Source organism: Vulpes vulpes, chromosome 10 (assembly GCF_048418805.1).
Source record: "Vulpes vulpes isolate BD-2025 chromosome 10, VulVul3, whole genome shotgun sequence".
Taxonomy (NCBI): domain Eukaryota; kingdom Metazoa; phylum Chordata; class Mammalia; order Carnivora; family Canidae; genus Vulpes; species Vulpes vulpes.
Window position 1 is genome coordinate 25,971,804 of NC_132789.1, and position 21,024 is coordinate 25,992,827.

At 40.8% G+C, this 21,024-nt stretch overlaps 1 protein-coding gene across 1 annotated transcript in view; it reads left to right on the top strand.

The window, feature by feature from the left end:
• The window catches only part of SLC5A1 (solute carrier family 5 member 1), a 72,969-nt gene that overhangs the window by 11,052 nt on the left and 40,893 nt on the right, over positions 1-21,024 (top strand). Inside the window, exons 3-5 of the mRNA XM_025986008.2 lie at positions 16,171-16,275; positions 17,107-17,166; positions 18,379-18,483. Of these exons, the coding sequence (XP_025841793.1) occupies positions 16,171-16,275; positions 17,107-17,166; positions 18,379-18,483 (270 nt within the window). The remainder of the gene's footprint in view (positions 1-16,170; positions 16,276-17,106; positions 17,167-18,378; positions 18,484-21,024) is intronic.

The window sequence follows — 21,024 nt, forward strand, 5'->3', positions numbered from 1 at the left end:
TTCCATTTGCCAACATATAGAATAACACCCAGTGCTCATCCCATCAAGTGCCCCCCTCAGTGCCCGTCACCCAGTCACCCCCACCTCCCGCCCACCTCCCCTTCCACCACCCCTAGTTCGTTTCCCAGAGTTAGGAGTCTCTCATGTTCTGTCTCCCTTTCTGATATTTCCCACTCATTTTTTTCTCCTTTCCGGGCTAGGAGACTTTGAAAGGAACAGTTATGACGTGTAACAGGTGAAGATTTAGGAGCTCTGGAAAAATACCCCATTCTTTAAAAGTTAATAAGGCTGAGAGAGAGAAGTCATTTGTGCCTCAGCCTGGGAATAGAAGTGAGGGGCAATTGAAGAGGAAGAGCAAACACTCTAGGGTTGGGTTACAAGAGGAGGCAGCTTACACAGGGGGCCAGGCAGGGAAGCCTCCAGAAGCCTGAGTCATGCGTGAGCAAGCCAAGCCAACTGAGTAGTATGAAACCATACTTTTGTGACTGTGGGATGATTTGATGGCTCAAGATTCCCTTCTATGGTTGGCAGCTTTAACAAACAGCTGCCTATGTGCTATGATTATTTGGGGATCTGAGAGATGGGAAATCAGGAATGTGAGCATTCAATGGCAAATTCCCTACTCCTTGTCTAGTGGTAGCAGAAATTATTCAGAGAGGCTGGGCCACAGCCCAGTGGTGAATTCTTGTTTTGGAGGAGGATTTGGTTACATTTACCAGAGTCAGCTCCAAGGGAGTGGTGGGATATAATGGGGTTGAATAAACCCTTTGACAAACCCCTTCAACCCAAAGATAAGCATTCCAGAGGGAGTGGGAACCTCACAAGGAACCAAAGGACTTGGCTTGTCCCAGCCTTGTAACATTGGGCAAATCATTAACTTCTCTGAGTCAGTCTTCTCTGTGATGGGGGATAGTCAGATTGAGCATCTCAAAGGCTCCTCCAGTACTAAAATTTTAAGAGTCCACACCATAGAGGAGGAAACAAGAATGGGTTTGGGCATACTATTCAGTCTATTGCCAAAGAGGATCTTGAAAATTGAATGGCTGTGGGTCTCTTAATAAACACAGTTCCTTTCCTTCTTTTTTTTTTAAATAAATTTATTTTTTATTGGTGTTCAATTTACCAACATACAGAATAACACCCAGTGCTCATCCCGTCAAGTGCCCCCCTCAGTGCCCGTCACCCATTCACCCCCACCCCCGCCCTCCTCCCCTTCCATCACCCCTAGTTCATTTCCCAGAGGAGTATATCTTAGTGACTTAGGGCAAGGGTTGACAAATTTTCTCTGTAATGGGCCAAATAGTAAATATTTTGGCTTTGTAGGATATATGATCTCTGTCACAACTATTCAACTCTGCTATTGTAGCATGAAATTAGCCATGGGCAATATATATAAATGGATGGGCATGGCTGTGTTCTAATAGAACTTTAAAAATTGTTTTTATTCATGATAGACATAGAGAGAGAGAGGCAGAGACACAGACAGAGGGAGAAGTAGGCTCCCAGTAAGGAGCCCGATGTGGGGCTCGATCCTAAACCCAGGATCACGCCCTGAGCCAAAGGCAGATGCTCAACCGCTGAGCCACCCAGGTGTCCCTTAATAGAACTTTTTTTTTTTTTTTTTATAAAAAGAGGCAGAAGGCCAGATTTGGTCTATAGGCCCTAGTTTTTGACCCTTTGTTCAGGCCTAGGCTCTGGAGTCAGGTTGATAGTGTTCAAATCCAGCCTCTGCCCTTAATAGCTGTATGACCCTGTGTGAGTTACTAAGCATCTCTGTGTCTTACATTTATTATCTCTGTAATGGCAACAATAGTACTTACTTGAGATTATAGTGAGGACATATGCACAGTAAATTTTCAGGCTTAAAAAAATAAATTTTCAGGCTTAGCTCTTGTTTTTCTTTTTTTCAACTGAAAACTTTTATTTTTTTATGTTTTTAAATTTATTTTTATTGGTGTTCAATTTACCAACATACAGAAAAACACCCAGTGCTCATCCCGTCAAGTGCCCCCCTCAGGGCCCATCACCCATTCACCCCCACCCCCGCCCTCCTCCCCTTCCACCACCCCTACTTCGTTTCCCAGAGTTAGGAGTCTTTATGTTCTGTCTCCCTTTCTGATATTTTCCACCCATTTCTTCTCCCTTCCCTTCTATTCCTTTTTTTAAATTAATTAATTAATTAATTAATTAATTAATTTTTAAATAAATTAATTTTTATTGGTGTTCAATTTACCAACATACAGGAAAACACCCAGTACTCATCCCGTCAAGTGTCCCCCTCAGTGCCTGTCACCCATTCCCCCCCACCCTCCGCCCTCCTCCCCTTCCACCACCCCTAGTTCGTTTCCCAGAGTTAGGAGTCTTTATGTTCTGTCTCCCTTCCTGATATTTCCCACACATTTCTTCTCCCTTCCCTTATATTCCCTTTCACTATTATTTATATTCCCCAAATGAATGAGAACATACACTGTTTGTCCTTCTCCGATTGACTCATTTCACTCAGCATAATACCCTCCAGTTCCATCCACTCAACTGAAAACTTTTAAAGGACTATCATCATATCCTATCTGAGTGGTCCAGCAAGAATAAAGATTAACCCCATGGGTTGCCCAAATTCATACAAGATAATTACAGAGCTATAGCTTTTTCTGTTTTTCTTGTTATTCAGGTTCCTTTCTTCTTATCCTTTGGGATGGAAATTTGTGAGATCAATAAGTATACTCTAAAGGTTTATCTGAAAAGCAAGAAATTCTTTCTTTTAGGGTTAACCAGAGACTCTGATGAAACTTTTCCTTGAGGAAAGAAAATAGCTTTTTATACTTACTAAACTTTCTTTTTTTAAAAAAAGATTTTATTTATGAGAGAGAGAGAGAGAGAGAGAGAGAGAGAGAGAGAGAGAGAAAGAGGCAGAGAGAGAGTCAGAGACACAGGCAGAGGGAGAAGCAGGCTCCATGCAGGGAGCTTGACTCGGGACTCCATCCCAGGTCTTCAGGATCACACCCTGGGCCGAAGGCGGCGCTAAACCGCTGAGCCACCTGGGCTGCCCTTTATTAAACTTTCTTGAGTAAAATATATCTGATTTGATATTTAAGTCTTTGAATATTAATGATCAAATCAAAGTTCATCTACTTAGGATGCTACTGGGATGGTCTTAGAAAAGTCTGACAGGCCTTAGGCCTAGATGGGAACTCATGAATGAGAGAGAAAGAACATGAACTAGGCAAATGGACACAGGAGAGGCAGAGAGCTCACCAAGGGGGCAAAGCTCAGGAAGATAGGAGACCAAAGACAGACAAGTACTTGACCTTCATAAGCCTGGGTAGAAATGACCACCAAGTCCAGTTGATTCTTTCTTCCTGTTCCGATTATTTTCTACTTGCATGTAGCTATGTGTGCTTTTGTTTATCCCAGGGCTGAGCCTATGTTTTTCTTAATCTTTTTTCTTCTTCTAATATTTAGTCCAGGACCTTGTGTTAGTGTGCATTTGAGAAATACGTGCTGAATTAAAGAAATAGGAGGGAGGAGAGGGACATGTCTTTAGATACTCATGCTGGATCACCTTGTGGATGTCTCCCTAACAGACAGCATGCAGCATGCATTGCATGCAGCAGCCTGCATTCTGCTCTCTGGAGGACTGGCTACAGTAGAGTGTAGGCAGTGGTAAGAATTTAGGAGGTTAGGAGAGTGCCAGGTCCAGGTCAAAGCCTTCTCCAGCAGTGCTCCACATTTCTGTGTCTGTGTACAGAGAACATTTTTTTTTCTTCAGATTTTTTTTTTTAAGGCTCGTGGTAGTAAAACTGGAAAAGCAAACTGGCTGCAATCAGAGTGACTGATTTCAGCCCTCATTGGATTCCTTGGAAAAGTCTGGTATTACTATGCTTCCTTACTATCTCAAACATTTGGTTTTTCTCAGGTTGAGTTAAGATTTTGCAAAACTTGGCTGTTCCCATACATATGTATCTCTTTTGTAGTGAGAGCTTAACGTGGCAGTTGCTGCCTTGTTTTGAATGGCCTGTTCTTGCTCTTCTTCTTCTCATTTTCTTCTTCCTCTACTGCCACCTCATCCTTCCCCTCTTTCTTCTTTTCTTTCCTCACTTTCTCCCCTTTGTCCTTTTACCTCTCTCTCTTTTTGGTGGGGCCATTTCCCTGCCACTCTTTATGGCTTAATCTCCTCTGAGGAGTTCCTCTGATTAAGACACAGCCACTCACCACCCCACGTATTCTTTGTGTTCTCAGCCAATTTCCTGTCAACTTGTTGGTGCATAAACTCCCGGTTTCTTCTTTCTCTCTTGATACTTTCCTATTTTCTAATATATTAGCACTTTCCCAGACAGAGAAAGGAAAAAATAAATTATAATCAACATTTCTAGTTGTTTGAAGTCAGGAGAATGCCGAAACTATTGACTAAGATGAAGACTTTGGAGTATTTGTGTTAGAAATGTATCTGGGCTTTCCCTTTCTACCATTGGCATGGCACATTTTAGGTCATCTAGAGCTATATGTTTCTCTTTGGGTAAATTTTATATTAGGGAGATTACTTAGAATTGGGGCTAAGACCATGGGCTCTGGAACCAGGCTGCTTAGTTTTGAACTCCCCTATTCCTAGCTTTGTAGCCTTGGGTGAGTTACTTAACCTCTCCGTGTTTCAGTTTCCTCAACTGAAAAGTAGAGAACATAGCATCTATCTTATAGAGTTGTTTTGAGGATTCAGTTTTTTTTTAAATTTATTTTTTATTGGTGTTTTTAAAATAAATTTATTTTTTATTGGTGTTCAATTTACCAACATACAGAATAACACCCAGTGCTCATCCCATCAAGTGCCCCCCACCCAGTGCCCGTCACCCATTCACCCCCACCCCTTGCCCTCTTCCCCTTCCACCACCCCGAGTTCGTTTCCCAGAGTTAGGAGTCTTTATGTTCTGTCTCCCTTCCTGATATTTCCCACACATTTCTTCTCCCTTCCCTTATATTCCCTTTCACTATTATTTATATTCCCCAAATGAATGAGAACATATAATGTCTGTCCTTCTCCACTTGACTTACTTCACTCAGCATAATACCCTCCAGTTCCATCCACGTGGAAGCAAATGGTGGGTATTTGTCATTTCTAATGGCTGAGTAATATTCCATTGTATACATAAACCACATCTTCTTTATCCATTCATCTTTCGATGGACACTGAGGCTCCTTCCACAGTTTGGCTATTGTGGACATTGCTGCTAGAAACATCGGGGTGCAGGTGTCCCGGCGTTTCATTGCATCTGTATCTTTGGGGTAAATCCCCAACAGTGCAATTGCTGGGTTGTAGGGCAGGTCTAATTTTAACTCTTTGAGGAACCTCCACACAGTTTTCCAGAGTGGCTGCACCAGTTCACATTCCCACCAACAGTGTAAGAGGGTTCCCTTTTTTCCGCATCCTCTCCAACATTTGTGGTTTCCTGCCTTGTTAATTTTCCCCATTCTCACTGGTGTGAGGTGGTATCTCATTGTGGTTTTGATTTGTATTTCCCTGATGGCAAGTGATGCAGAGCATTTTCTCATGTGCATGTTGGCCACGTCTATGTCTTCCTCTGTGAGATTTCTGCTCATGTCTTTTGCCCATTTCATGATTGGGTTGTTTGTTTCTTTGGTGTTGAGTTTAATAAGTTCTTTATAAGGGCTAGAAACTAGCCCTTTATCTGATATGTCATTTGCAAATATCTCCTCCCATTCTGTAGGTTGTCTTATAGTTTTGTTGACTGTAGAGGATTCAGTTTTAAATTCAGATTTAATATGTAAATCTTCTACAGTAGTATATAATTAGTATTACTCAAGTTGGCTATTGTTTTTTTTAAAGATTTATTTATTTATTTATTTATGATAGACATAGAGAGAGAGAGGGGCAGAGACACAGGAGGAGGGAGAAGCAGTCTCCATGCAGGGAGCCCAACGTGGGACTCGATCCCGGGACTCCAGGATTGCGCCCTGGGCCAAAGGCAGGCGCCAAACCGCCGAGCCACCCAGGGATCCCTAAGTTGGCTATTCTTAATATTATTATCATCATTTTTTAAAAGTAATCTCGACACCCAATATGGGTATCAAACTCATGACCCTGAGATCAAAGGCTGCACACTCTACAGACTGAGCCAGATAGGTGCCCCCATTATCATCGTTATTATTGTATCTCATCTTCAGATATTCCTTCTTAAACTGTGAATTCAATTACTTGTCCATTTATGCATTACTATTCTTTCATTCTATATTTATATGTTGATTACTTACTATGTGCCACATTCTGTGTTAGGTGCTGGTGTGTGTGTGTGTGTGTGTGTGTGTGTGTGTGTGTGACACATATTCTTACAAAATATATCCAAGATTACAAATAATGGTAAGTGTTCAGAAGGAAGTATATTTGAGTCCAGAGTGTGAGGGAAGGAAAGGGGTCCTTTTTAACCTACATAAGAGGATCAGGAAAGGCCTTTCCAAAGATTAAACATTTAGGCTGAGTCATGAAGGATCAGAAGGTGGCAGCCCTATAAAGATTGAAGGGAGAGCAATTCAAGCAGAAGGAACAGAATGGTCAAAGACTTGAAGTGGGAAGGATCTTGGGATAGTTGAAGAACTGAAAGGAGGCCAGTATAGGGGAGACAACGCTAATCAATCAGACCCTTTGAGTGAGGGACCCCCAAGTTAGTGATGGTTGCAAGAATGAGCCATCTGAATTGGTGAGAGGGTTGGTTTCTAGCCTCCTTGACCTATAAATGCCAACAGAAGACCTTACCTGCCTTTTGTGCCAACAACCTGTGAGAAAATGCCAGCTTTGGCAGTGGTTTCCTGATTTCCTGCCCTTTTGGTTCTTAGGGAAAGGAGAGAGATTTGTGAAGATAATGACTGAAAGGCCACCATTGTTTGTGGAGGACGTAAGCCAACGTAAAGTAAACAGAGATTATGATGGCTCTGGAGCAAAGCCTATGTCTAAATATTTACCAGAATCTCAGAAATAAAATGGTCTGAATATATGAGCCCCATCTTCTCTTCTGTTCCAGTCTAGGAATTGTGATCCTTAAGAGATAGCAAGAGTCAAAGGTTAAATCTTTCCAAGCCTCTCCTATGAAAAGATATAATGGAATCAAAATCCTAATTCAGATTAAAGACCAGTTCCCCAGAGGATGAGGAAAGAATCTGAAATACAAGCATGATGCAGATGTACACATGCTATTCCTAAATTTATAGTGAGATAGGTATGGGAATCTGACCCGACTGTGCCCCTTCAGAGATGTTCAGAAGGAAATGTCTGGGGAAGAAAGAGGAAAGTTAGAGTGGTGTTATGGCCTCCCTTCTGTCCCTTGGATGTTGGTCACATATGGCTATGGGACCCTGAGCAAATCACTGCTCTGTTCTTCAGTCTTCTCCTTTGTAAAATGAAGATGAGAATTATCCTTATCTCACAGACTATAGTGAGAATGATGTAAAATAAAGTGAATGAAGTACAAGGGCACTTGGGTGGCTCAGTCAGTTAAGTGTCTGCCTCTGGCTCAGGACATGATCCCAGGATCCTGGGATCAAGCCCTATGTTGGGCTCCCTGTTCAGTGGGAAGTCTGCTTCTCTTTCTCCCTCCCTGTACCTGCCTTGCCTGTTGTGCTCGTGCACTGTCTCTCACAAATAAATAAATTAAAAAATAATCTTAAAAAAAAGTGAGTGAAGTGCCTGGCCCCACACCTGGCATAGAGGGGGCACTGTAAAAGTTAGTCATCTGTCTCTCTTTTTTATTCTCCCAGGATGGGTCTCTCAAAGTGTAGTTCCCATACCAGCAGCATCAGCAAGATCTGGGCTCTAGTTAGAAAGGCAAAATTTTCAGCCTCAGCCCAGACCCACTGAATTAGAAAAATGAAGGAATAGGGCTCAACCATCTGTGATTTAACAAATTTTCCAGGCGATTGTACTTAGAGTTGCCAGATTTAACAAATAAAAATAAAGGATGGATAATTAAATCTGAGGTTCAGAGAAACAATGAATACTTTTTAAGTATAATATGTCTCATGCAATATTTGAACATAATTTTATTAAAACTGAATTTGTTTACCTGAAGTTCAGATTTAACTGGGTGTTCTGTATTTTTGCATTAGATTCTGATACATGCTATACTATGAGAACCATTGTCTGAGGATATCTCAAGGGAAGCATCTAGCATAGCCCAGAGAAAGGGTGGAGAGGATGCTCTGGGATATTCTTGTATTATTCCTTTAAGGGAGGATAGAAGATGGGAGTGAAAAGCATCTCCAGAGCTCTGGACAGTTTGGTCCATTAATAAAGAAAATAGTTTCCTGAAATTAACTGAGTTTATTTTCTGTTTGAACTATGAAGATCTTGCTCCCTCTAAGGAAAAATTGCCACTCTGTCTTTTTCAGGAAATTCAAGGCACTCCATAAACACATGGGCTGTATAAAAGCATCATAAGTATTTCTTAAGAATAGCATGCCTTTGGGGGACGAAACTTTCTTTCTCTCTCTCTCTCTTTTTAACTTTGCCCTTACCTGCCACTTCCCTTGTATTGGGGCAAAACTTTCTTAAAGGTGTCTCATATTTATCACCTCATTTAAGCCTGAGAGTCCCCTTGGGAGGTAAGCTAAGGATTCTTATTCTCAGTTTATAGTGGAAGAAACGGAGGCTCAAGGCAGGGAAGTGACTGGCTCAAAGTCATATAATTTGTTCTGACAGAATCAAGATTAGAACCAGGTTGCAAGTCTCCAGTGTGCTTAGAAGAAAAGGAAGAAAGTGGGGTCCATACCACTTAATTATGCTTCCAAGCATGATAATTGATACTGGATACTTTTTTGCAAATCCATTGGCTGCTTCTGATGGTGTAGCTAAAAAGACATACACAGCTGTTGTCCATTGCCTTAAGCAATTCTTGACTCTTGGGTTAGTTATTTGGAGTGTACACACATACCATCTTACTTTCCTAAAGGTGTGGAAGTAAAGATAGCATTAATACATAAACTTGAATCACTTTCTTCCTTTGGGCTATAATTTCGTTTTCACTTGAAAATAACAAGCTTGACCTTAATTATTTCCAAGGTAATTCCAGTTCTAACATCAGATGACTGGATGTTGGCAAGTAAATAGATTGTCTCATATATTTCCTATTTCATTTTTCCCGTCACGCAAAATGTGATTTTAGGTAGCACTCAATGACGTTTTCATACCTCCTTTCCCCTTTATTCCCTTTCACTATTTTTTATATTCCCCAAATGAATGAGACCATATGATGTTTGTCCTTCTCTGATTGACTTATTTCACTCAGCATAATACCCTCCAGTTCCATCCACGTCAAAGCAAATGGTGGGTATTTGTAATTTCTAATGGCTGAGGAATATTCCATTGTATACATAGGCCACATCTTCTTTATCCATTCATCTTTCGATGGACACTGAGGCTCCTTCCACAGTTTGGCTATTGTGGACATTGCTGCTAGAAACATCGGGGTGCAGGTGTCCTGGCATTTCACTGCATCTGTATCTTTGGGGTAAGTCCCCAGGAGTGCAATTGCTGGGTCATAGGGCAGTTCTATTTTTAACTCTTTGAGGAACCTCCACACAGTTTTCCAGAGTGGCTGCACCAGTTCACATTCCCACTAACAGTGCAAGAGGGTTCCCCCTTGGGAGACAACACTTGTGCAGAAGCAGTGCCATGCCCCAGGAAAGTGCAACAGATGAGGAATGGAAGTAAGAGATTATAGGAAAAAAGAGATCAGCTCTGAATGATGTCAGTGGAGAGATGGGACTGGGATTCCTTTTGAAGAATGAGTCAGTGTTTTGGAGGCATCAGAGTTTGATGGAGAGGAAGTTCAAGCAGAGGGAAATGGCATAAATAAAAACAGAAGGTAAGAAATCCCAGAGCATATTTAGGAAACTGAGTCAGTATAATTTATTATACTGGATTATAAGGGATGCAAAAGGGTATGGAGAGGCTACTGGGGATGGAGAAGGATGAGGGAACTTGAATGCAGACAGCCTTGAAGGCCTATAATTTCTGGTGAGATTCAAGTCCATGGCCAGTGAGGAGTAGACATATAAGAAGAGGAAGCTTAGCCTTAGAGAAGATTTGAGAGTGGGAACAGCCCCATTTCCTTAGACATTGGAAGGGCTAGCTTGTGGGAGAGAGACTTGACTTGTTTTGTATCACTTCAGAAGGCAGAAGTAGGGAGATGGGTAGATTTCAGCCCAAGGTGAAGAACTTTTTAACCATTAGAATTGTTCCACTGTGGATTCAGCTACCTTTGAAGGTAGGGAGTTCTCTGTCACTAGAGACACACATCCAGAAACTATCACTTGGAGGTGTTGCAGAGGGGAGTCAAGCTGTGACATTTGTGGGTCCAGACAACTCTGGAAGACTTATGATTCTATAATTTCTTCATATATTTCTCCTCCTGCCAAATTTCTAGGGTAGGAAGTTTAGACAGTAAAATAGGATTATGAATTTCCCAAAACTCAAAGGAAAATAGTCTTTTTGCCATTTTTGATATCATATTTTGTTATTTCCAATTACCATGCTATCAAACCTGTTGGGTATGGTCAGATCCAGCTCATCTTGCACAGGTACAGTAAAGACATCTAAATACTTGTAATAGCTTCCTGAACCCCATCAAGGGATGAGAAAGGCTTGGAAAGAAGTTAGTTGAAAGCAAGGTCAAGCTGGGGAAATTTTAGATGAAATCTAAAATCCTGAACTCAGAGGGAATGTGGGTAGAAATTACAGAGAAGGACATGATTATTCATGTCACAGGGTCACTCCCTGGATGGGGCAAGATTCCTACCTGAGCATGAATGTGGGTGAGGAGTAGACAGAGAGTGGGAAATAAGAGTGATGAAAGCATTGTTAATGAGCTTCAGTGAGAAGTAGGGTGAAAACCTGGCAGGGGAGTGGAAGTGACACAGCAATGGTATTTGTTGTTAGCCTGCTTGGGCTGCCATAACAAAATACCATAGACTGGGAGGTTTAAACAAGAGAACTTTATTTTTCCACGTTTCTGGAGGCTGGAAGCTCAAGATCAAAGTGCTGTCAAAGTTGGTTTTTGGTGAGACTTCCTTTTTTGGCTTGTAAGTGGGTGCCTTCTGTCTGTCCATTAACATGGCCTCTTTTCTGAGTAGAGAATCAGAAGAAGAGAGGGAAGAAGGGAGGGAGGGAAGGAGAGAAAGAGAAAGAGAGAGAGAGAGAGAGAGAGAGAGAGAGAGAGGGAGAGACAATGTCTCTTCCTCTTCTTATAAGGAGCAGTCCTATCATATTAGGGCCCCACCCTTATGACCTAATTTAACCTTAATTACCTCCCTAAATACCCTGTCTCCAAATAAAGTCACATTAGAAAGTTAGGACTACAACACATGAATTTTTGGGGAACACAATTCAGTCTATAAGAGTGTCCATTGTAGATCTTGTGAATTGTCTTTGTCCTCTTGTGGGAGAGTGAGGACTCTAATTGAGGGCCAACTAAATGTCAGTCACTACTGATTCATAATTTCATTTGACTCCTGAATAACCCTGTCACGAGAGAAAATTTAAGTTCACTGATATTATGACCACCCAGATAGTAAGAAATCAAGAAAGTATTTAAATTCTATTTTTTTACATATATTTTTCAATTGGAGTTCAATTTGCCAACATATAGCATAACACCCAGTACTCATCCCATCAAGTGCCCCCCTCAGTGCCCGTAACCCAGTCACCCCCACCCCCTGCCCACCTCCCTTTCCACCACCCCTTGTTCGTTTCCGAGTTAAGAGTCTCTCATGTTCTGTCTCCCTTTCTGATATTTCCCACACATTTTTGCTCCTTTCCCCTTTATTCCCTTTCACTATTTTTTATATTCCCCAAATGAATGAGACCATATAATGTTTAGTTTTTAATTTCATAATTCTCACTGGAGGGGACTTTAATTTGAAATATTGTTGAATTCCTAGGACTACATCTTTAAACCTGGAGTCCAGGAAGATTGCTTGACAAGACCATTTGAAGGTTAGAGGAGGGTCTCTGAATAGGAAAGTGGCTTGATCAGAGTTGTGTGTAGGTGGGACTGGAGATCATCTAGAAACCTCATGAGAGATAATTACAGCTTGTATAAAGGGCAGTATAAGTGCTAGATGCCTTTAACATTGTGAAGGCAGAGTCAGAGTTTTGGTAAATGGTTGAATAAAGGCCTTGGGGTAAAGGGAGGAAGTCTAGAAAGAGGCAAGGTAAGAGACTGAGAACAGTAGTAACCATGACAGAAATTAACTGAATCTGAGCAGGACATGTGGTACCCCTAAAGCTCTCCTGGCCTCCATTCCATCTGATGGTGAAGGGGTACCTCAGGAAAGCCTGCAACTGCTTAAAGTCCAATGCTCCCATTTAGGGGGGATGTTAGAGAGGACTTCTTGAACTTAAGGTTAATCTGATGCAGTTAATCATTACTGGTAATTATGCCCTTAATAGTACAACATTAGGCTTAATAATTTATGAAGTGGGAGATGATAAATGAAAAGATAATGGGCCAGGACAGGCAGGCTACATGCAGAAGGGAGTTCTGATTAAAAGTGGACTGTTATACCCACCAAGCTTTGAGGAAAAGAGGTGAATGTCTCTGATGAATCTGCTTTTCTCCTAATTTCCCCTTCTTTTTAAAAATCCTATATGATTAACATACAGTGTTATATCAATTTCAGGTGTATAATATAATGATACAACAATTCTATACAATTCTGAGTTCTCATCAAGATAAATGTGCTTTTAATCCCTTTCATCTATTTCACTGATTCCCTGCAACCTCCCGTCTGGCAATCACCAATTTGTTCTCTGTATTTAAGAGTCTGGTTTTTTTGTTTGTCTCTTTTTTTTTGTTTGTTTTGTTTCTTAAATTCCACATATGAATGAAATCATATGATATTTATCTTTCTCTGACTTATTTTACTTGGTATTATACTCTCTAGGTCCATTCAAGTTGTTGCAAATGGCAAGATTTCATTTTTTTAATGTCTGAGTAATATTCTATTGTGTATATATTACCGTATCTTCTTTATCCATTCATCTATGGATTCGTTTTCTTCTTCTTAATAAATGACATCCACCTATTCAAGTCTTGAATCTAGGAGTTACCCTTGATTACTCTTTCCCTAATTTCCCACATCTGATCCATCAAAGGTAACTCCTGGATTCAGGACTCCTATCAACTTCATTTCTGAAACACACTCCAATCTCTACACTTGCCTTTGTCTTGACTTCTACTACCAGAGACCAAGCCACTGTCCTCTCACACTGATACAGCAATAGCTTCCCAGTTTCTCTGTTTTCTCCCTTGCTCCCAGCACTATATTCTCCACATGCTTGAGAACAATATTTATTTATTTATTTTGAACTGATGAGTTTTTTTGTATTTTTTTAATTGGAGTTTGATTTGCCAACATATAGTATAACACCCAGTGCTCATCCTGTCAAGTGCCCCCCTCAGTGCCCGTCACCCAGTCACCCCATCCCCCCGCCCACCTCCCCTTCCACTACCCCTTATTTGTTTCCCAGAGTTAGGAGTCTCTCATGTTCTGTCACGAGAACAATCTTTAAAAGCAAATAAAGTCCTGCCCCTCCACTAATTAAAACTCTGTAGTGGAGGGGCACCCAGATGGCTCAGTTGGTTGAGCATCTGCTCTTGATTTTGGCTCAGGTCATGATCTCAGAATCATGAGATCAAGCCCTGTGTTGGGCTCACACTCTGGGTGTGGAGCCTGCTTGAGATTCTCTCTCTCTCCTGCTGTCCACCCCCCCCCCCCACACACAAAAAAAGCCAACTCCAAAAACAAACCCATTCAGTGGCATCTCACATAGAATAAAATCCAAACCTCTTATTCTTGCCTGCTAGGACCTACATGATGTATGCCTGCTCAACTTCTCAGCCTCATCTCACAACATAACTCTCCTTTCCTACCACACTCCAGCCACTCTGGCCGCCTTTTTGCTTCTCAACTATGACTACTTTCCTTATGATTTTGGCATAGTGGACTTCCTTTATTGCTTCAATCTTAACTTAGAGGTCATCTGCATGGAGAGACTTTTCCTGACTCTCCAATTGGGACTAGTCACTCTATCACACACTCTCTCTATTCTCTTCACAGCACTTGCCATTCTATGATCTCTCTTTTTAAAAAATTTATTTATGTTTCCTCTGTTAGGATATAAGCTTCTGGAACATAGGGATTTTGTCTGTGCTATTCACAGTGGAATCCTCAAGGTCTAGAATAGTGCTTGATACTTTGAGGTAATACTAAATTAATATTTATTGAGTGAATGAATGAATGAACTACTTTTACCATTATCTCACCATTCCAGAGACCTTCTGGCCTAGCCTTTAGGAAACTCCTTCTTCTGTCTTAACTAGTTGGTACTAAGCAACCATTGCCTTCTATTGGGGGTAGGGGCTGATATAGCTAGGATAGTTTCTTGGAGTAATATAGCTTTGGGGAAATAACATTCTGTGTTTTGTTCCAGATTTGTTCAATCTTAGGGATATTAGACAAATAACTACCAGCCTTCCTCCATTGTTCAGCATGAATGGGGATAATTATACTAGTTTGGTACTTATCAATTAGTGCTATGCTTCTCCTCCTGGGATAGAAGGACTCTAAAACTTTCTAGAGTTCTCTTGGATTTCATATGCAATTGCGTTGATGGCACAGTATCGTGATTCGTTAGTGAAAGATCCCTCACTTGTTTTAGCTGATGTTTTCTCCTTCATCTCCCATTCACAGTCTCATTCTCCTTTTTCCTTCCAGGCTTCCAGTCTTGGGTTTTTAATATATATCCTTCCAATCTGTCTTCTAAACTATGTATTTAGACATACACATATCCTTGAAAAATGCAGTGTTTTGTGCATGTGTCCATGGGGTCCAGGAGACCTTTGTAAAAATTTAAAATAAAAATACTATATTGACTCAGAGAGTTATTATTAGTAGCATCTCATGTTACTTGGGGGCACATGGGATTATAGAGTTTAATAGTTAGGAAAAAAAAAAGTTAGGAATCATTTGTAAATTATAGACTCTACCCCCTGGCCTTCTCTGATAAGTGAGAGGACTGAGGCCTAGAGACTTCCTTCAAATGATTCCTTTTATCAAAACTGTCCACATTTACTGACAGCCAGTATTGGTCAGGGTCCTATGTCAGAAGTGTTGGAGGACGATGTTTATAGCAGCAATGTCCACAATAACCAAACTGTGGAAGGAGCCTCGGTGTCCATCGAAAGATGAATGGATTTATCCATTCATGGAAGATGTGGTCTATGTATACAATGGAATATTACTCAGCCATTAGAGACGACAAATACCCACCATTTGCTTCGATGTGGATGGAACTGGAGGGTATTATGCTGAGTGAAATAAGTCAATCGGAGAAGGACAAACATTATATGGTTTCATTCATTTGGGGAATATAAAAAATAGTGAAAGGGAATAAAGGGGAAAGGAGAAAAAATGAGTGGGAAATATCAGAAAGGGAGACAGAACATGAAAGACTCCTAACTCTGGGAAATGAACTAGGGGTGGTGGAAGGGGAGGTGGGTGGGGGTGGGGGTGACTGGGTGATGGGCACTGAGGTGGGCACTTGATGGGATGAGCACTGGGTGTTATTCTATATGTTGGCAAATTGAACACCAATAAAAAATAAATTTATAAAAAAATAAAAGTAAATTTTGGATCAATAATACATTAAAAAGGCAAAAAAAAAAATAGAAGTGTTGGAGGACACAGAGATGGAGGACACGAAGATGAATGGCACAGGGCGTGCTTCTGAGCAGACAGTCTCTTGGAAGGCTTATAAGGAAAGCTTGGTGGGCTGTGGAGTTTCCCATGTGTTCTTCACTATTGGCCATTGGGCTGACAGAGGACCCACAGATGATCTGATTTGGGGATACACAGTGCGTATGTGTGTATACATACACACCAAATTCCCAAAGAGGATTCTTTCCCAATACTCTCCATTTCATCTTCACTATTACCCAACACCCCACATCTACCTTGTGAACCAGTGGTCCCTACAGATATACAGTCAAGTTCCTAGCCTGCCTTTGTTCTTTTTTATCCTTCTCATAGGTGACATGCCTCTTCTCTGGTTTACCTCTGAGTACTGGTGGAACATAACATTCTTAACAGACTTTTTCTTTGTGTTTTCAGGTTGGAGCATCTCTCTTTGCCAGTAACATTGGGAGTGGCCACTTTGTGGGGCTGGCGGGGACAGGAGCTGCTGCAGGCATTGCCATGGGAGGCTTTGAATGGAATGTGAGTAACATCAGAGACACTGTGTTCTGGAGCTGGAAGGAAGTTTAGCAGTCAGGCAGTTCAACATATGCTCTAAGTGTTAGGGGACCAATTAGGGCCATCCTTCAATGCAGATGGAGGAGAGGCACAGCTTTAGGAGCTCTAGTCCTGCTCTCCTTCCACCAGAGTAGCATGAGAAAACCACTGATATGATGGCAATAGAGTTTTTTTTTCTTTTCTTAAAAATCCAAGTCCTCTTGTGTCCTTTTGGCCATATTGGAGGTTTGGAAATTCTTACCACCAGATTATCATTATTATTATTATTATTATTATTATTATTATTATTATTATTTAAAAGTTCTCTAAATGGTATTTTACTCCTTATAAACAAGAGAAGAGGCAAAAGAGCTATGATATCGGTGAGCAGACCTCTGGGGTCCCCTCCACTGTTACCCAACTGCCATTCCTTTGGGCCAATCAGGCAGCAAAGGCCTCTTTCAGTTTCTTTTTTTTTTTAATTTTTTAAAATTTATTTATGATAGTCACACACACAGAGAGAGAGAAGCAGAGACACAGGCAGAGGGAGAAGCAGGCTCCATGCACCGGGAGCCCGACATGGGATTTGATCCCGGGTCTCCAGGATCGCGCCCTGGGCCAAAGGCAGGCGCCAAACTGCTGCACCACCCAGGGATCCCCCTCTTTCAGTTTCTGATGGTCACCTAGGGAGTTGTCCTCAGAGCGTCAAGATAAAATGCTTAGTGATTTTCCCGTAATAGTTGAGGGTCCTGCAGACAGCAGATTGGGCTAACCATCCTACTGGTTTGACTCTACCTTTTTGTTTGTTTGTTTTAGGCCTTGATTTGGGTGGTTGTCTTGGGCTGGGTGTTTGTTCCCATTTACATTAAGGCTGGGGTAAGTATCTGCTCTATTATCCATTTCCTACTGAATCTATCTATCATCTATATATCTATCTATAGATATGTATATATAAAAATACATATGTGTAATACACATGCATATATGATATGAACTCTATCCTCTTGGAAGGCAGAGGAGGCTTTATGGCATAAATGGCAGAGCATGCCTATGCCTTGGCTTTCTTTTCCAGGTTATAAAATTTTTGACTACTTTTGGGGGCATTCAACAAATCCACTCAGCCATGACTTGACTGTCTAAGAAGCCCTCTAAACAACCTCATTCTATTCAGAGCCCTCTTAAGCATCATGTTCCTTCACATTGGGTGTGCGCTTGCAAGGCATTGCCATGCATTTGCTCATGGTATACCATGAGCTCATGGTATACCATATAGCTGTGTGCCCCTGCTCCTGGAAGGGAAGCAGCATGAGAAAAAAGAACTACATTTTACCAATAACTGGTACTCAACTATCAAATGCATGCTCAGTCTCCTGACTAAATCTCTCTGACGTTTTATCTAAGACAGCTTTGGTGGCACCTGTTTAGTGAGATATAATGAATACCTACTAAGTCTATACATTAGGAGCTGAAAGAAATACAGAAAAAACACAGGGCAAACTTTATATCTTCTGGAGGCTCATGAACTGTTGGTGATATGTGTGATCCCAGAAGACAGCAGGTTCAGGGTTAAGAGAGTGAGACAGAAGTATAGTCAGAATTTGCAGAAAGGAACTGGGAGAACAGTTGAGCAGGGCTGTAGCCAAAATCCTTGGCAAAGCTTGGGTGCAGAGTAGGTGAAGCACATACCCAGCCTGGCCACTTTGTTTGGTTAACTGAAAAGATGCCACCATTGTTATGATGTCTTGTTCACAGTAGGCACTCTGTATAGGAATATATATCTATTACTGCCTCCTTAGGGGCAAATATCTGCTTTATTGGTTATGTACAGTCATGTGTTCATTTAAAAAAAGTGCCTATTTGGCACCTTCAATGTCCTGGGATAATACCTTACCCATACAGTGGTAGGGCATATGGGTTGGGATGGGATTGGAGAATGGGAGCCATCTGGCTATCTCACAGACTTTTCTGATCCATGAGGGTTAACCCTTGATCATACTTCTGAAGCCATGGTAGATGCCACTGCTCTGCTTGCTCTGGATCTTCTCACATCACTCTGTCTGGCGTTGACCTCTCTTACATCCCATGCAGGTGGTGACAATGCCAGAGTACCTGAGGAAGCGATTTGGAGGCAAGCGAATCCAGATCTACCTCTCTATTCTGTCCCTGTTACTCTACATTTTCACTAAGATCTCGGTGAGTCCACTGCCCCAGGGACTGGCATTGGATGTCTCAGACCCTGCCCACTCCCGCTCCTCAGCCAAGGGACAGCAATTTTTGCTTCTATTAACTTGATCCCTTAGTTCTAATTGCTCCTTAGCAAGTAAAGTTCTATTTCATGCATCAAGGAGCCAACACATGGAACTCCTTACTCTCCACCATGTAGAAAGTTAAAAACATAAACAAGTTTAAGAAGTTTCAGTGAAAATTGTTCTTAACAGATTGAAAGGGAATTAGCAACATCTAAGGACTGGTTCCAACATTAGAGTTAGCTTTGAGCCTTTGTGCCTGAAGGTATCATAATCTGGCTCTAGGTGATGTTTCTAATATGCTTAAACATGGGCGGTCAATGACAACTCTTGAAAGGCCCTCAGAAATTCTCTCTCTTCTTTGTGGACAGTGTAATGAAAACTGGGAATGGGAAGTACTTGTTCAGGATCTTGAATCAGGAGTAGAACCCAGACCTCTGGCTCTACCTCACTGTCCTTTTCATTGTTATCATTTTTTAAATTTGTTTTTTTCTGATGTTGCTCATGCTTCTTGTGTAATTTCTAAGAACCCATTGCCAAATCTAAGGGTAGAGAGAAAGTGGCATTTTCTGAGGCCACATAGGGAGTTACAAAGTGTTCACTGCTCTGTCAGAGGGGTTTTCTCATTGGGTATGATCAGTTTTCCTTTGTTTTCTTGTTTTCCCCTGTTCAGGACCAAAGGTAAGATTGGATCAATCTCAGCATCTTGCAAAAAGATCTGTCCTGGATGAAATCTGAGTCAGGTGGGATCTGAAATGAGCCTTCTGCTCTAGCTAGCTAGAGAGTGCTGAAAAAAAAAAAAAAACCAGCTGCTAATGGTTTTATTTTCTTAATTAACTAAAGCCAAAACAACAACAATATTAAATAACATTTACAATTTTTTTTTATTTTGGAAAATTTCAAACCTATATACCCAGAGGTAGAATAGTATAATGAATGCTTGTGGACCTAATACTTATTACTCAGCTTTAACAATGATTATTGTTTTATTACTCTTGTTCATCTATTTCTTCTACTTTCTTTTTCCAGCAGTGTTTTAAGTCAAATCCCAGATATTATGTTATTTCACTGTGAATTCTTCGGAATATACTTTTGACTTTTAAAAAACATAATCGTTGTACTATTTATCACACAGCAAAATCTACAGGAATTTCTTAATTTAGGTGATTTAATACTTGGTCCATATTCAGATTTTCCTGATTATATAAAAAATATCTTCTTACAGTTGATTTGTTTGAATCAGAATCTAAATGAAGTCTACGCATTGTATTTGACTATACTTTCTCTAAGGGAAATATCTATACCTTTATTTATCTTTATTTTTCTTTTTTGTACTATTCTTCCAGCCCTAGTCCTGGCCTACATGCATATACTGTTTTTTTTTTTTTTAATTGGGTTGAATGTCTTTTTTTGTTGTTGAGTTAAAATATCAGAAAGGGAGACAGAATATGAAAGACTCCTAACTCTGGGAAACGAGCTAGGGGTGGTGAAAGGGAGGTGGGCGGGGGGTGTGGGTGATTGGGTGATGGGCACTGAGGTGGGCACTTGACGGAATGAGCACTGGGTGTTATTCTATATGTTGGCAAATTGAACACCAATAAAAACAAATTTAAAAAGATTCTTTATATATTCTAGTAGTAGACCCTTATTAGAGAGAGGATTTGCAAATATTTCCCTCCATTCTGTAGGTTTTCTTTTATTTATTTATTTATTTATTTATTTATTTATTTATTTATTTATTTTTGTATATATATTTTTATTGGAGTTCGATTTGCCAATATATAGCATAACACCCAGTGCTCATCCTGTCAAGTGCCCCCCTCAGTGTCCATCACCCAGTCACCCCAACCCCTGCCCACCTCCCTTTCCACTACCCCTTGTTCATTTCCCAGAGTTAGGAGTCGCTCATGTGCTGTCACCCTCACTGATATTTTCCACTCATATTCTCTCCTCTCCCCCTTTATCCCTTTTATTATTTTTTACATTCCCCAAATGAATGCGACCATATAATATTTGTCCTTCTCTGATTGACTTATTTCACTCAGCATAATACACCCCCCCCCAGTTCCATCCATGTTGAAGCAAATGGTGGGTATTTGTTGTTTCTAGTTGCTGAGTAATATTCCGTTGTATACATAAACCACATATTCTTTATCCATTCATCTTTCGATGGACACCGAGGCTCCTTCCACAGTTTGGCTATTGTGGACATTGCTGCTATAAACATTGGCGTGCAGGTGTTCTGGCATTTCACTGCATCAGTATCTTTGGGGTAAATCCCCAGCAGTACAATTGATAGTATCTTTTGAGGCACGAAAGCTTTAAATCTTGATAAAGTTCATTGATTGCTTATGATTTTACTTTTGTTTCTAAGAATTCATTGCCAAATCTAAGATGACGAAGATTGACCTCTGTTTTCTCTCAGGTATTTTAGTTTTTACACTTGGTTCTTTTGAATTAATATTTGTATACTATGTGAGGCAGGGGC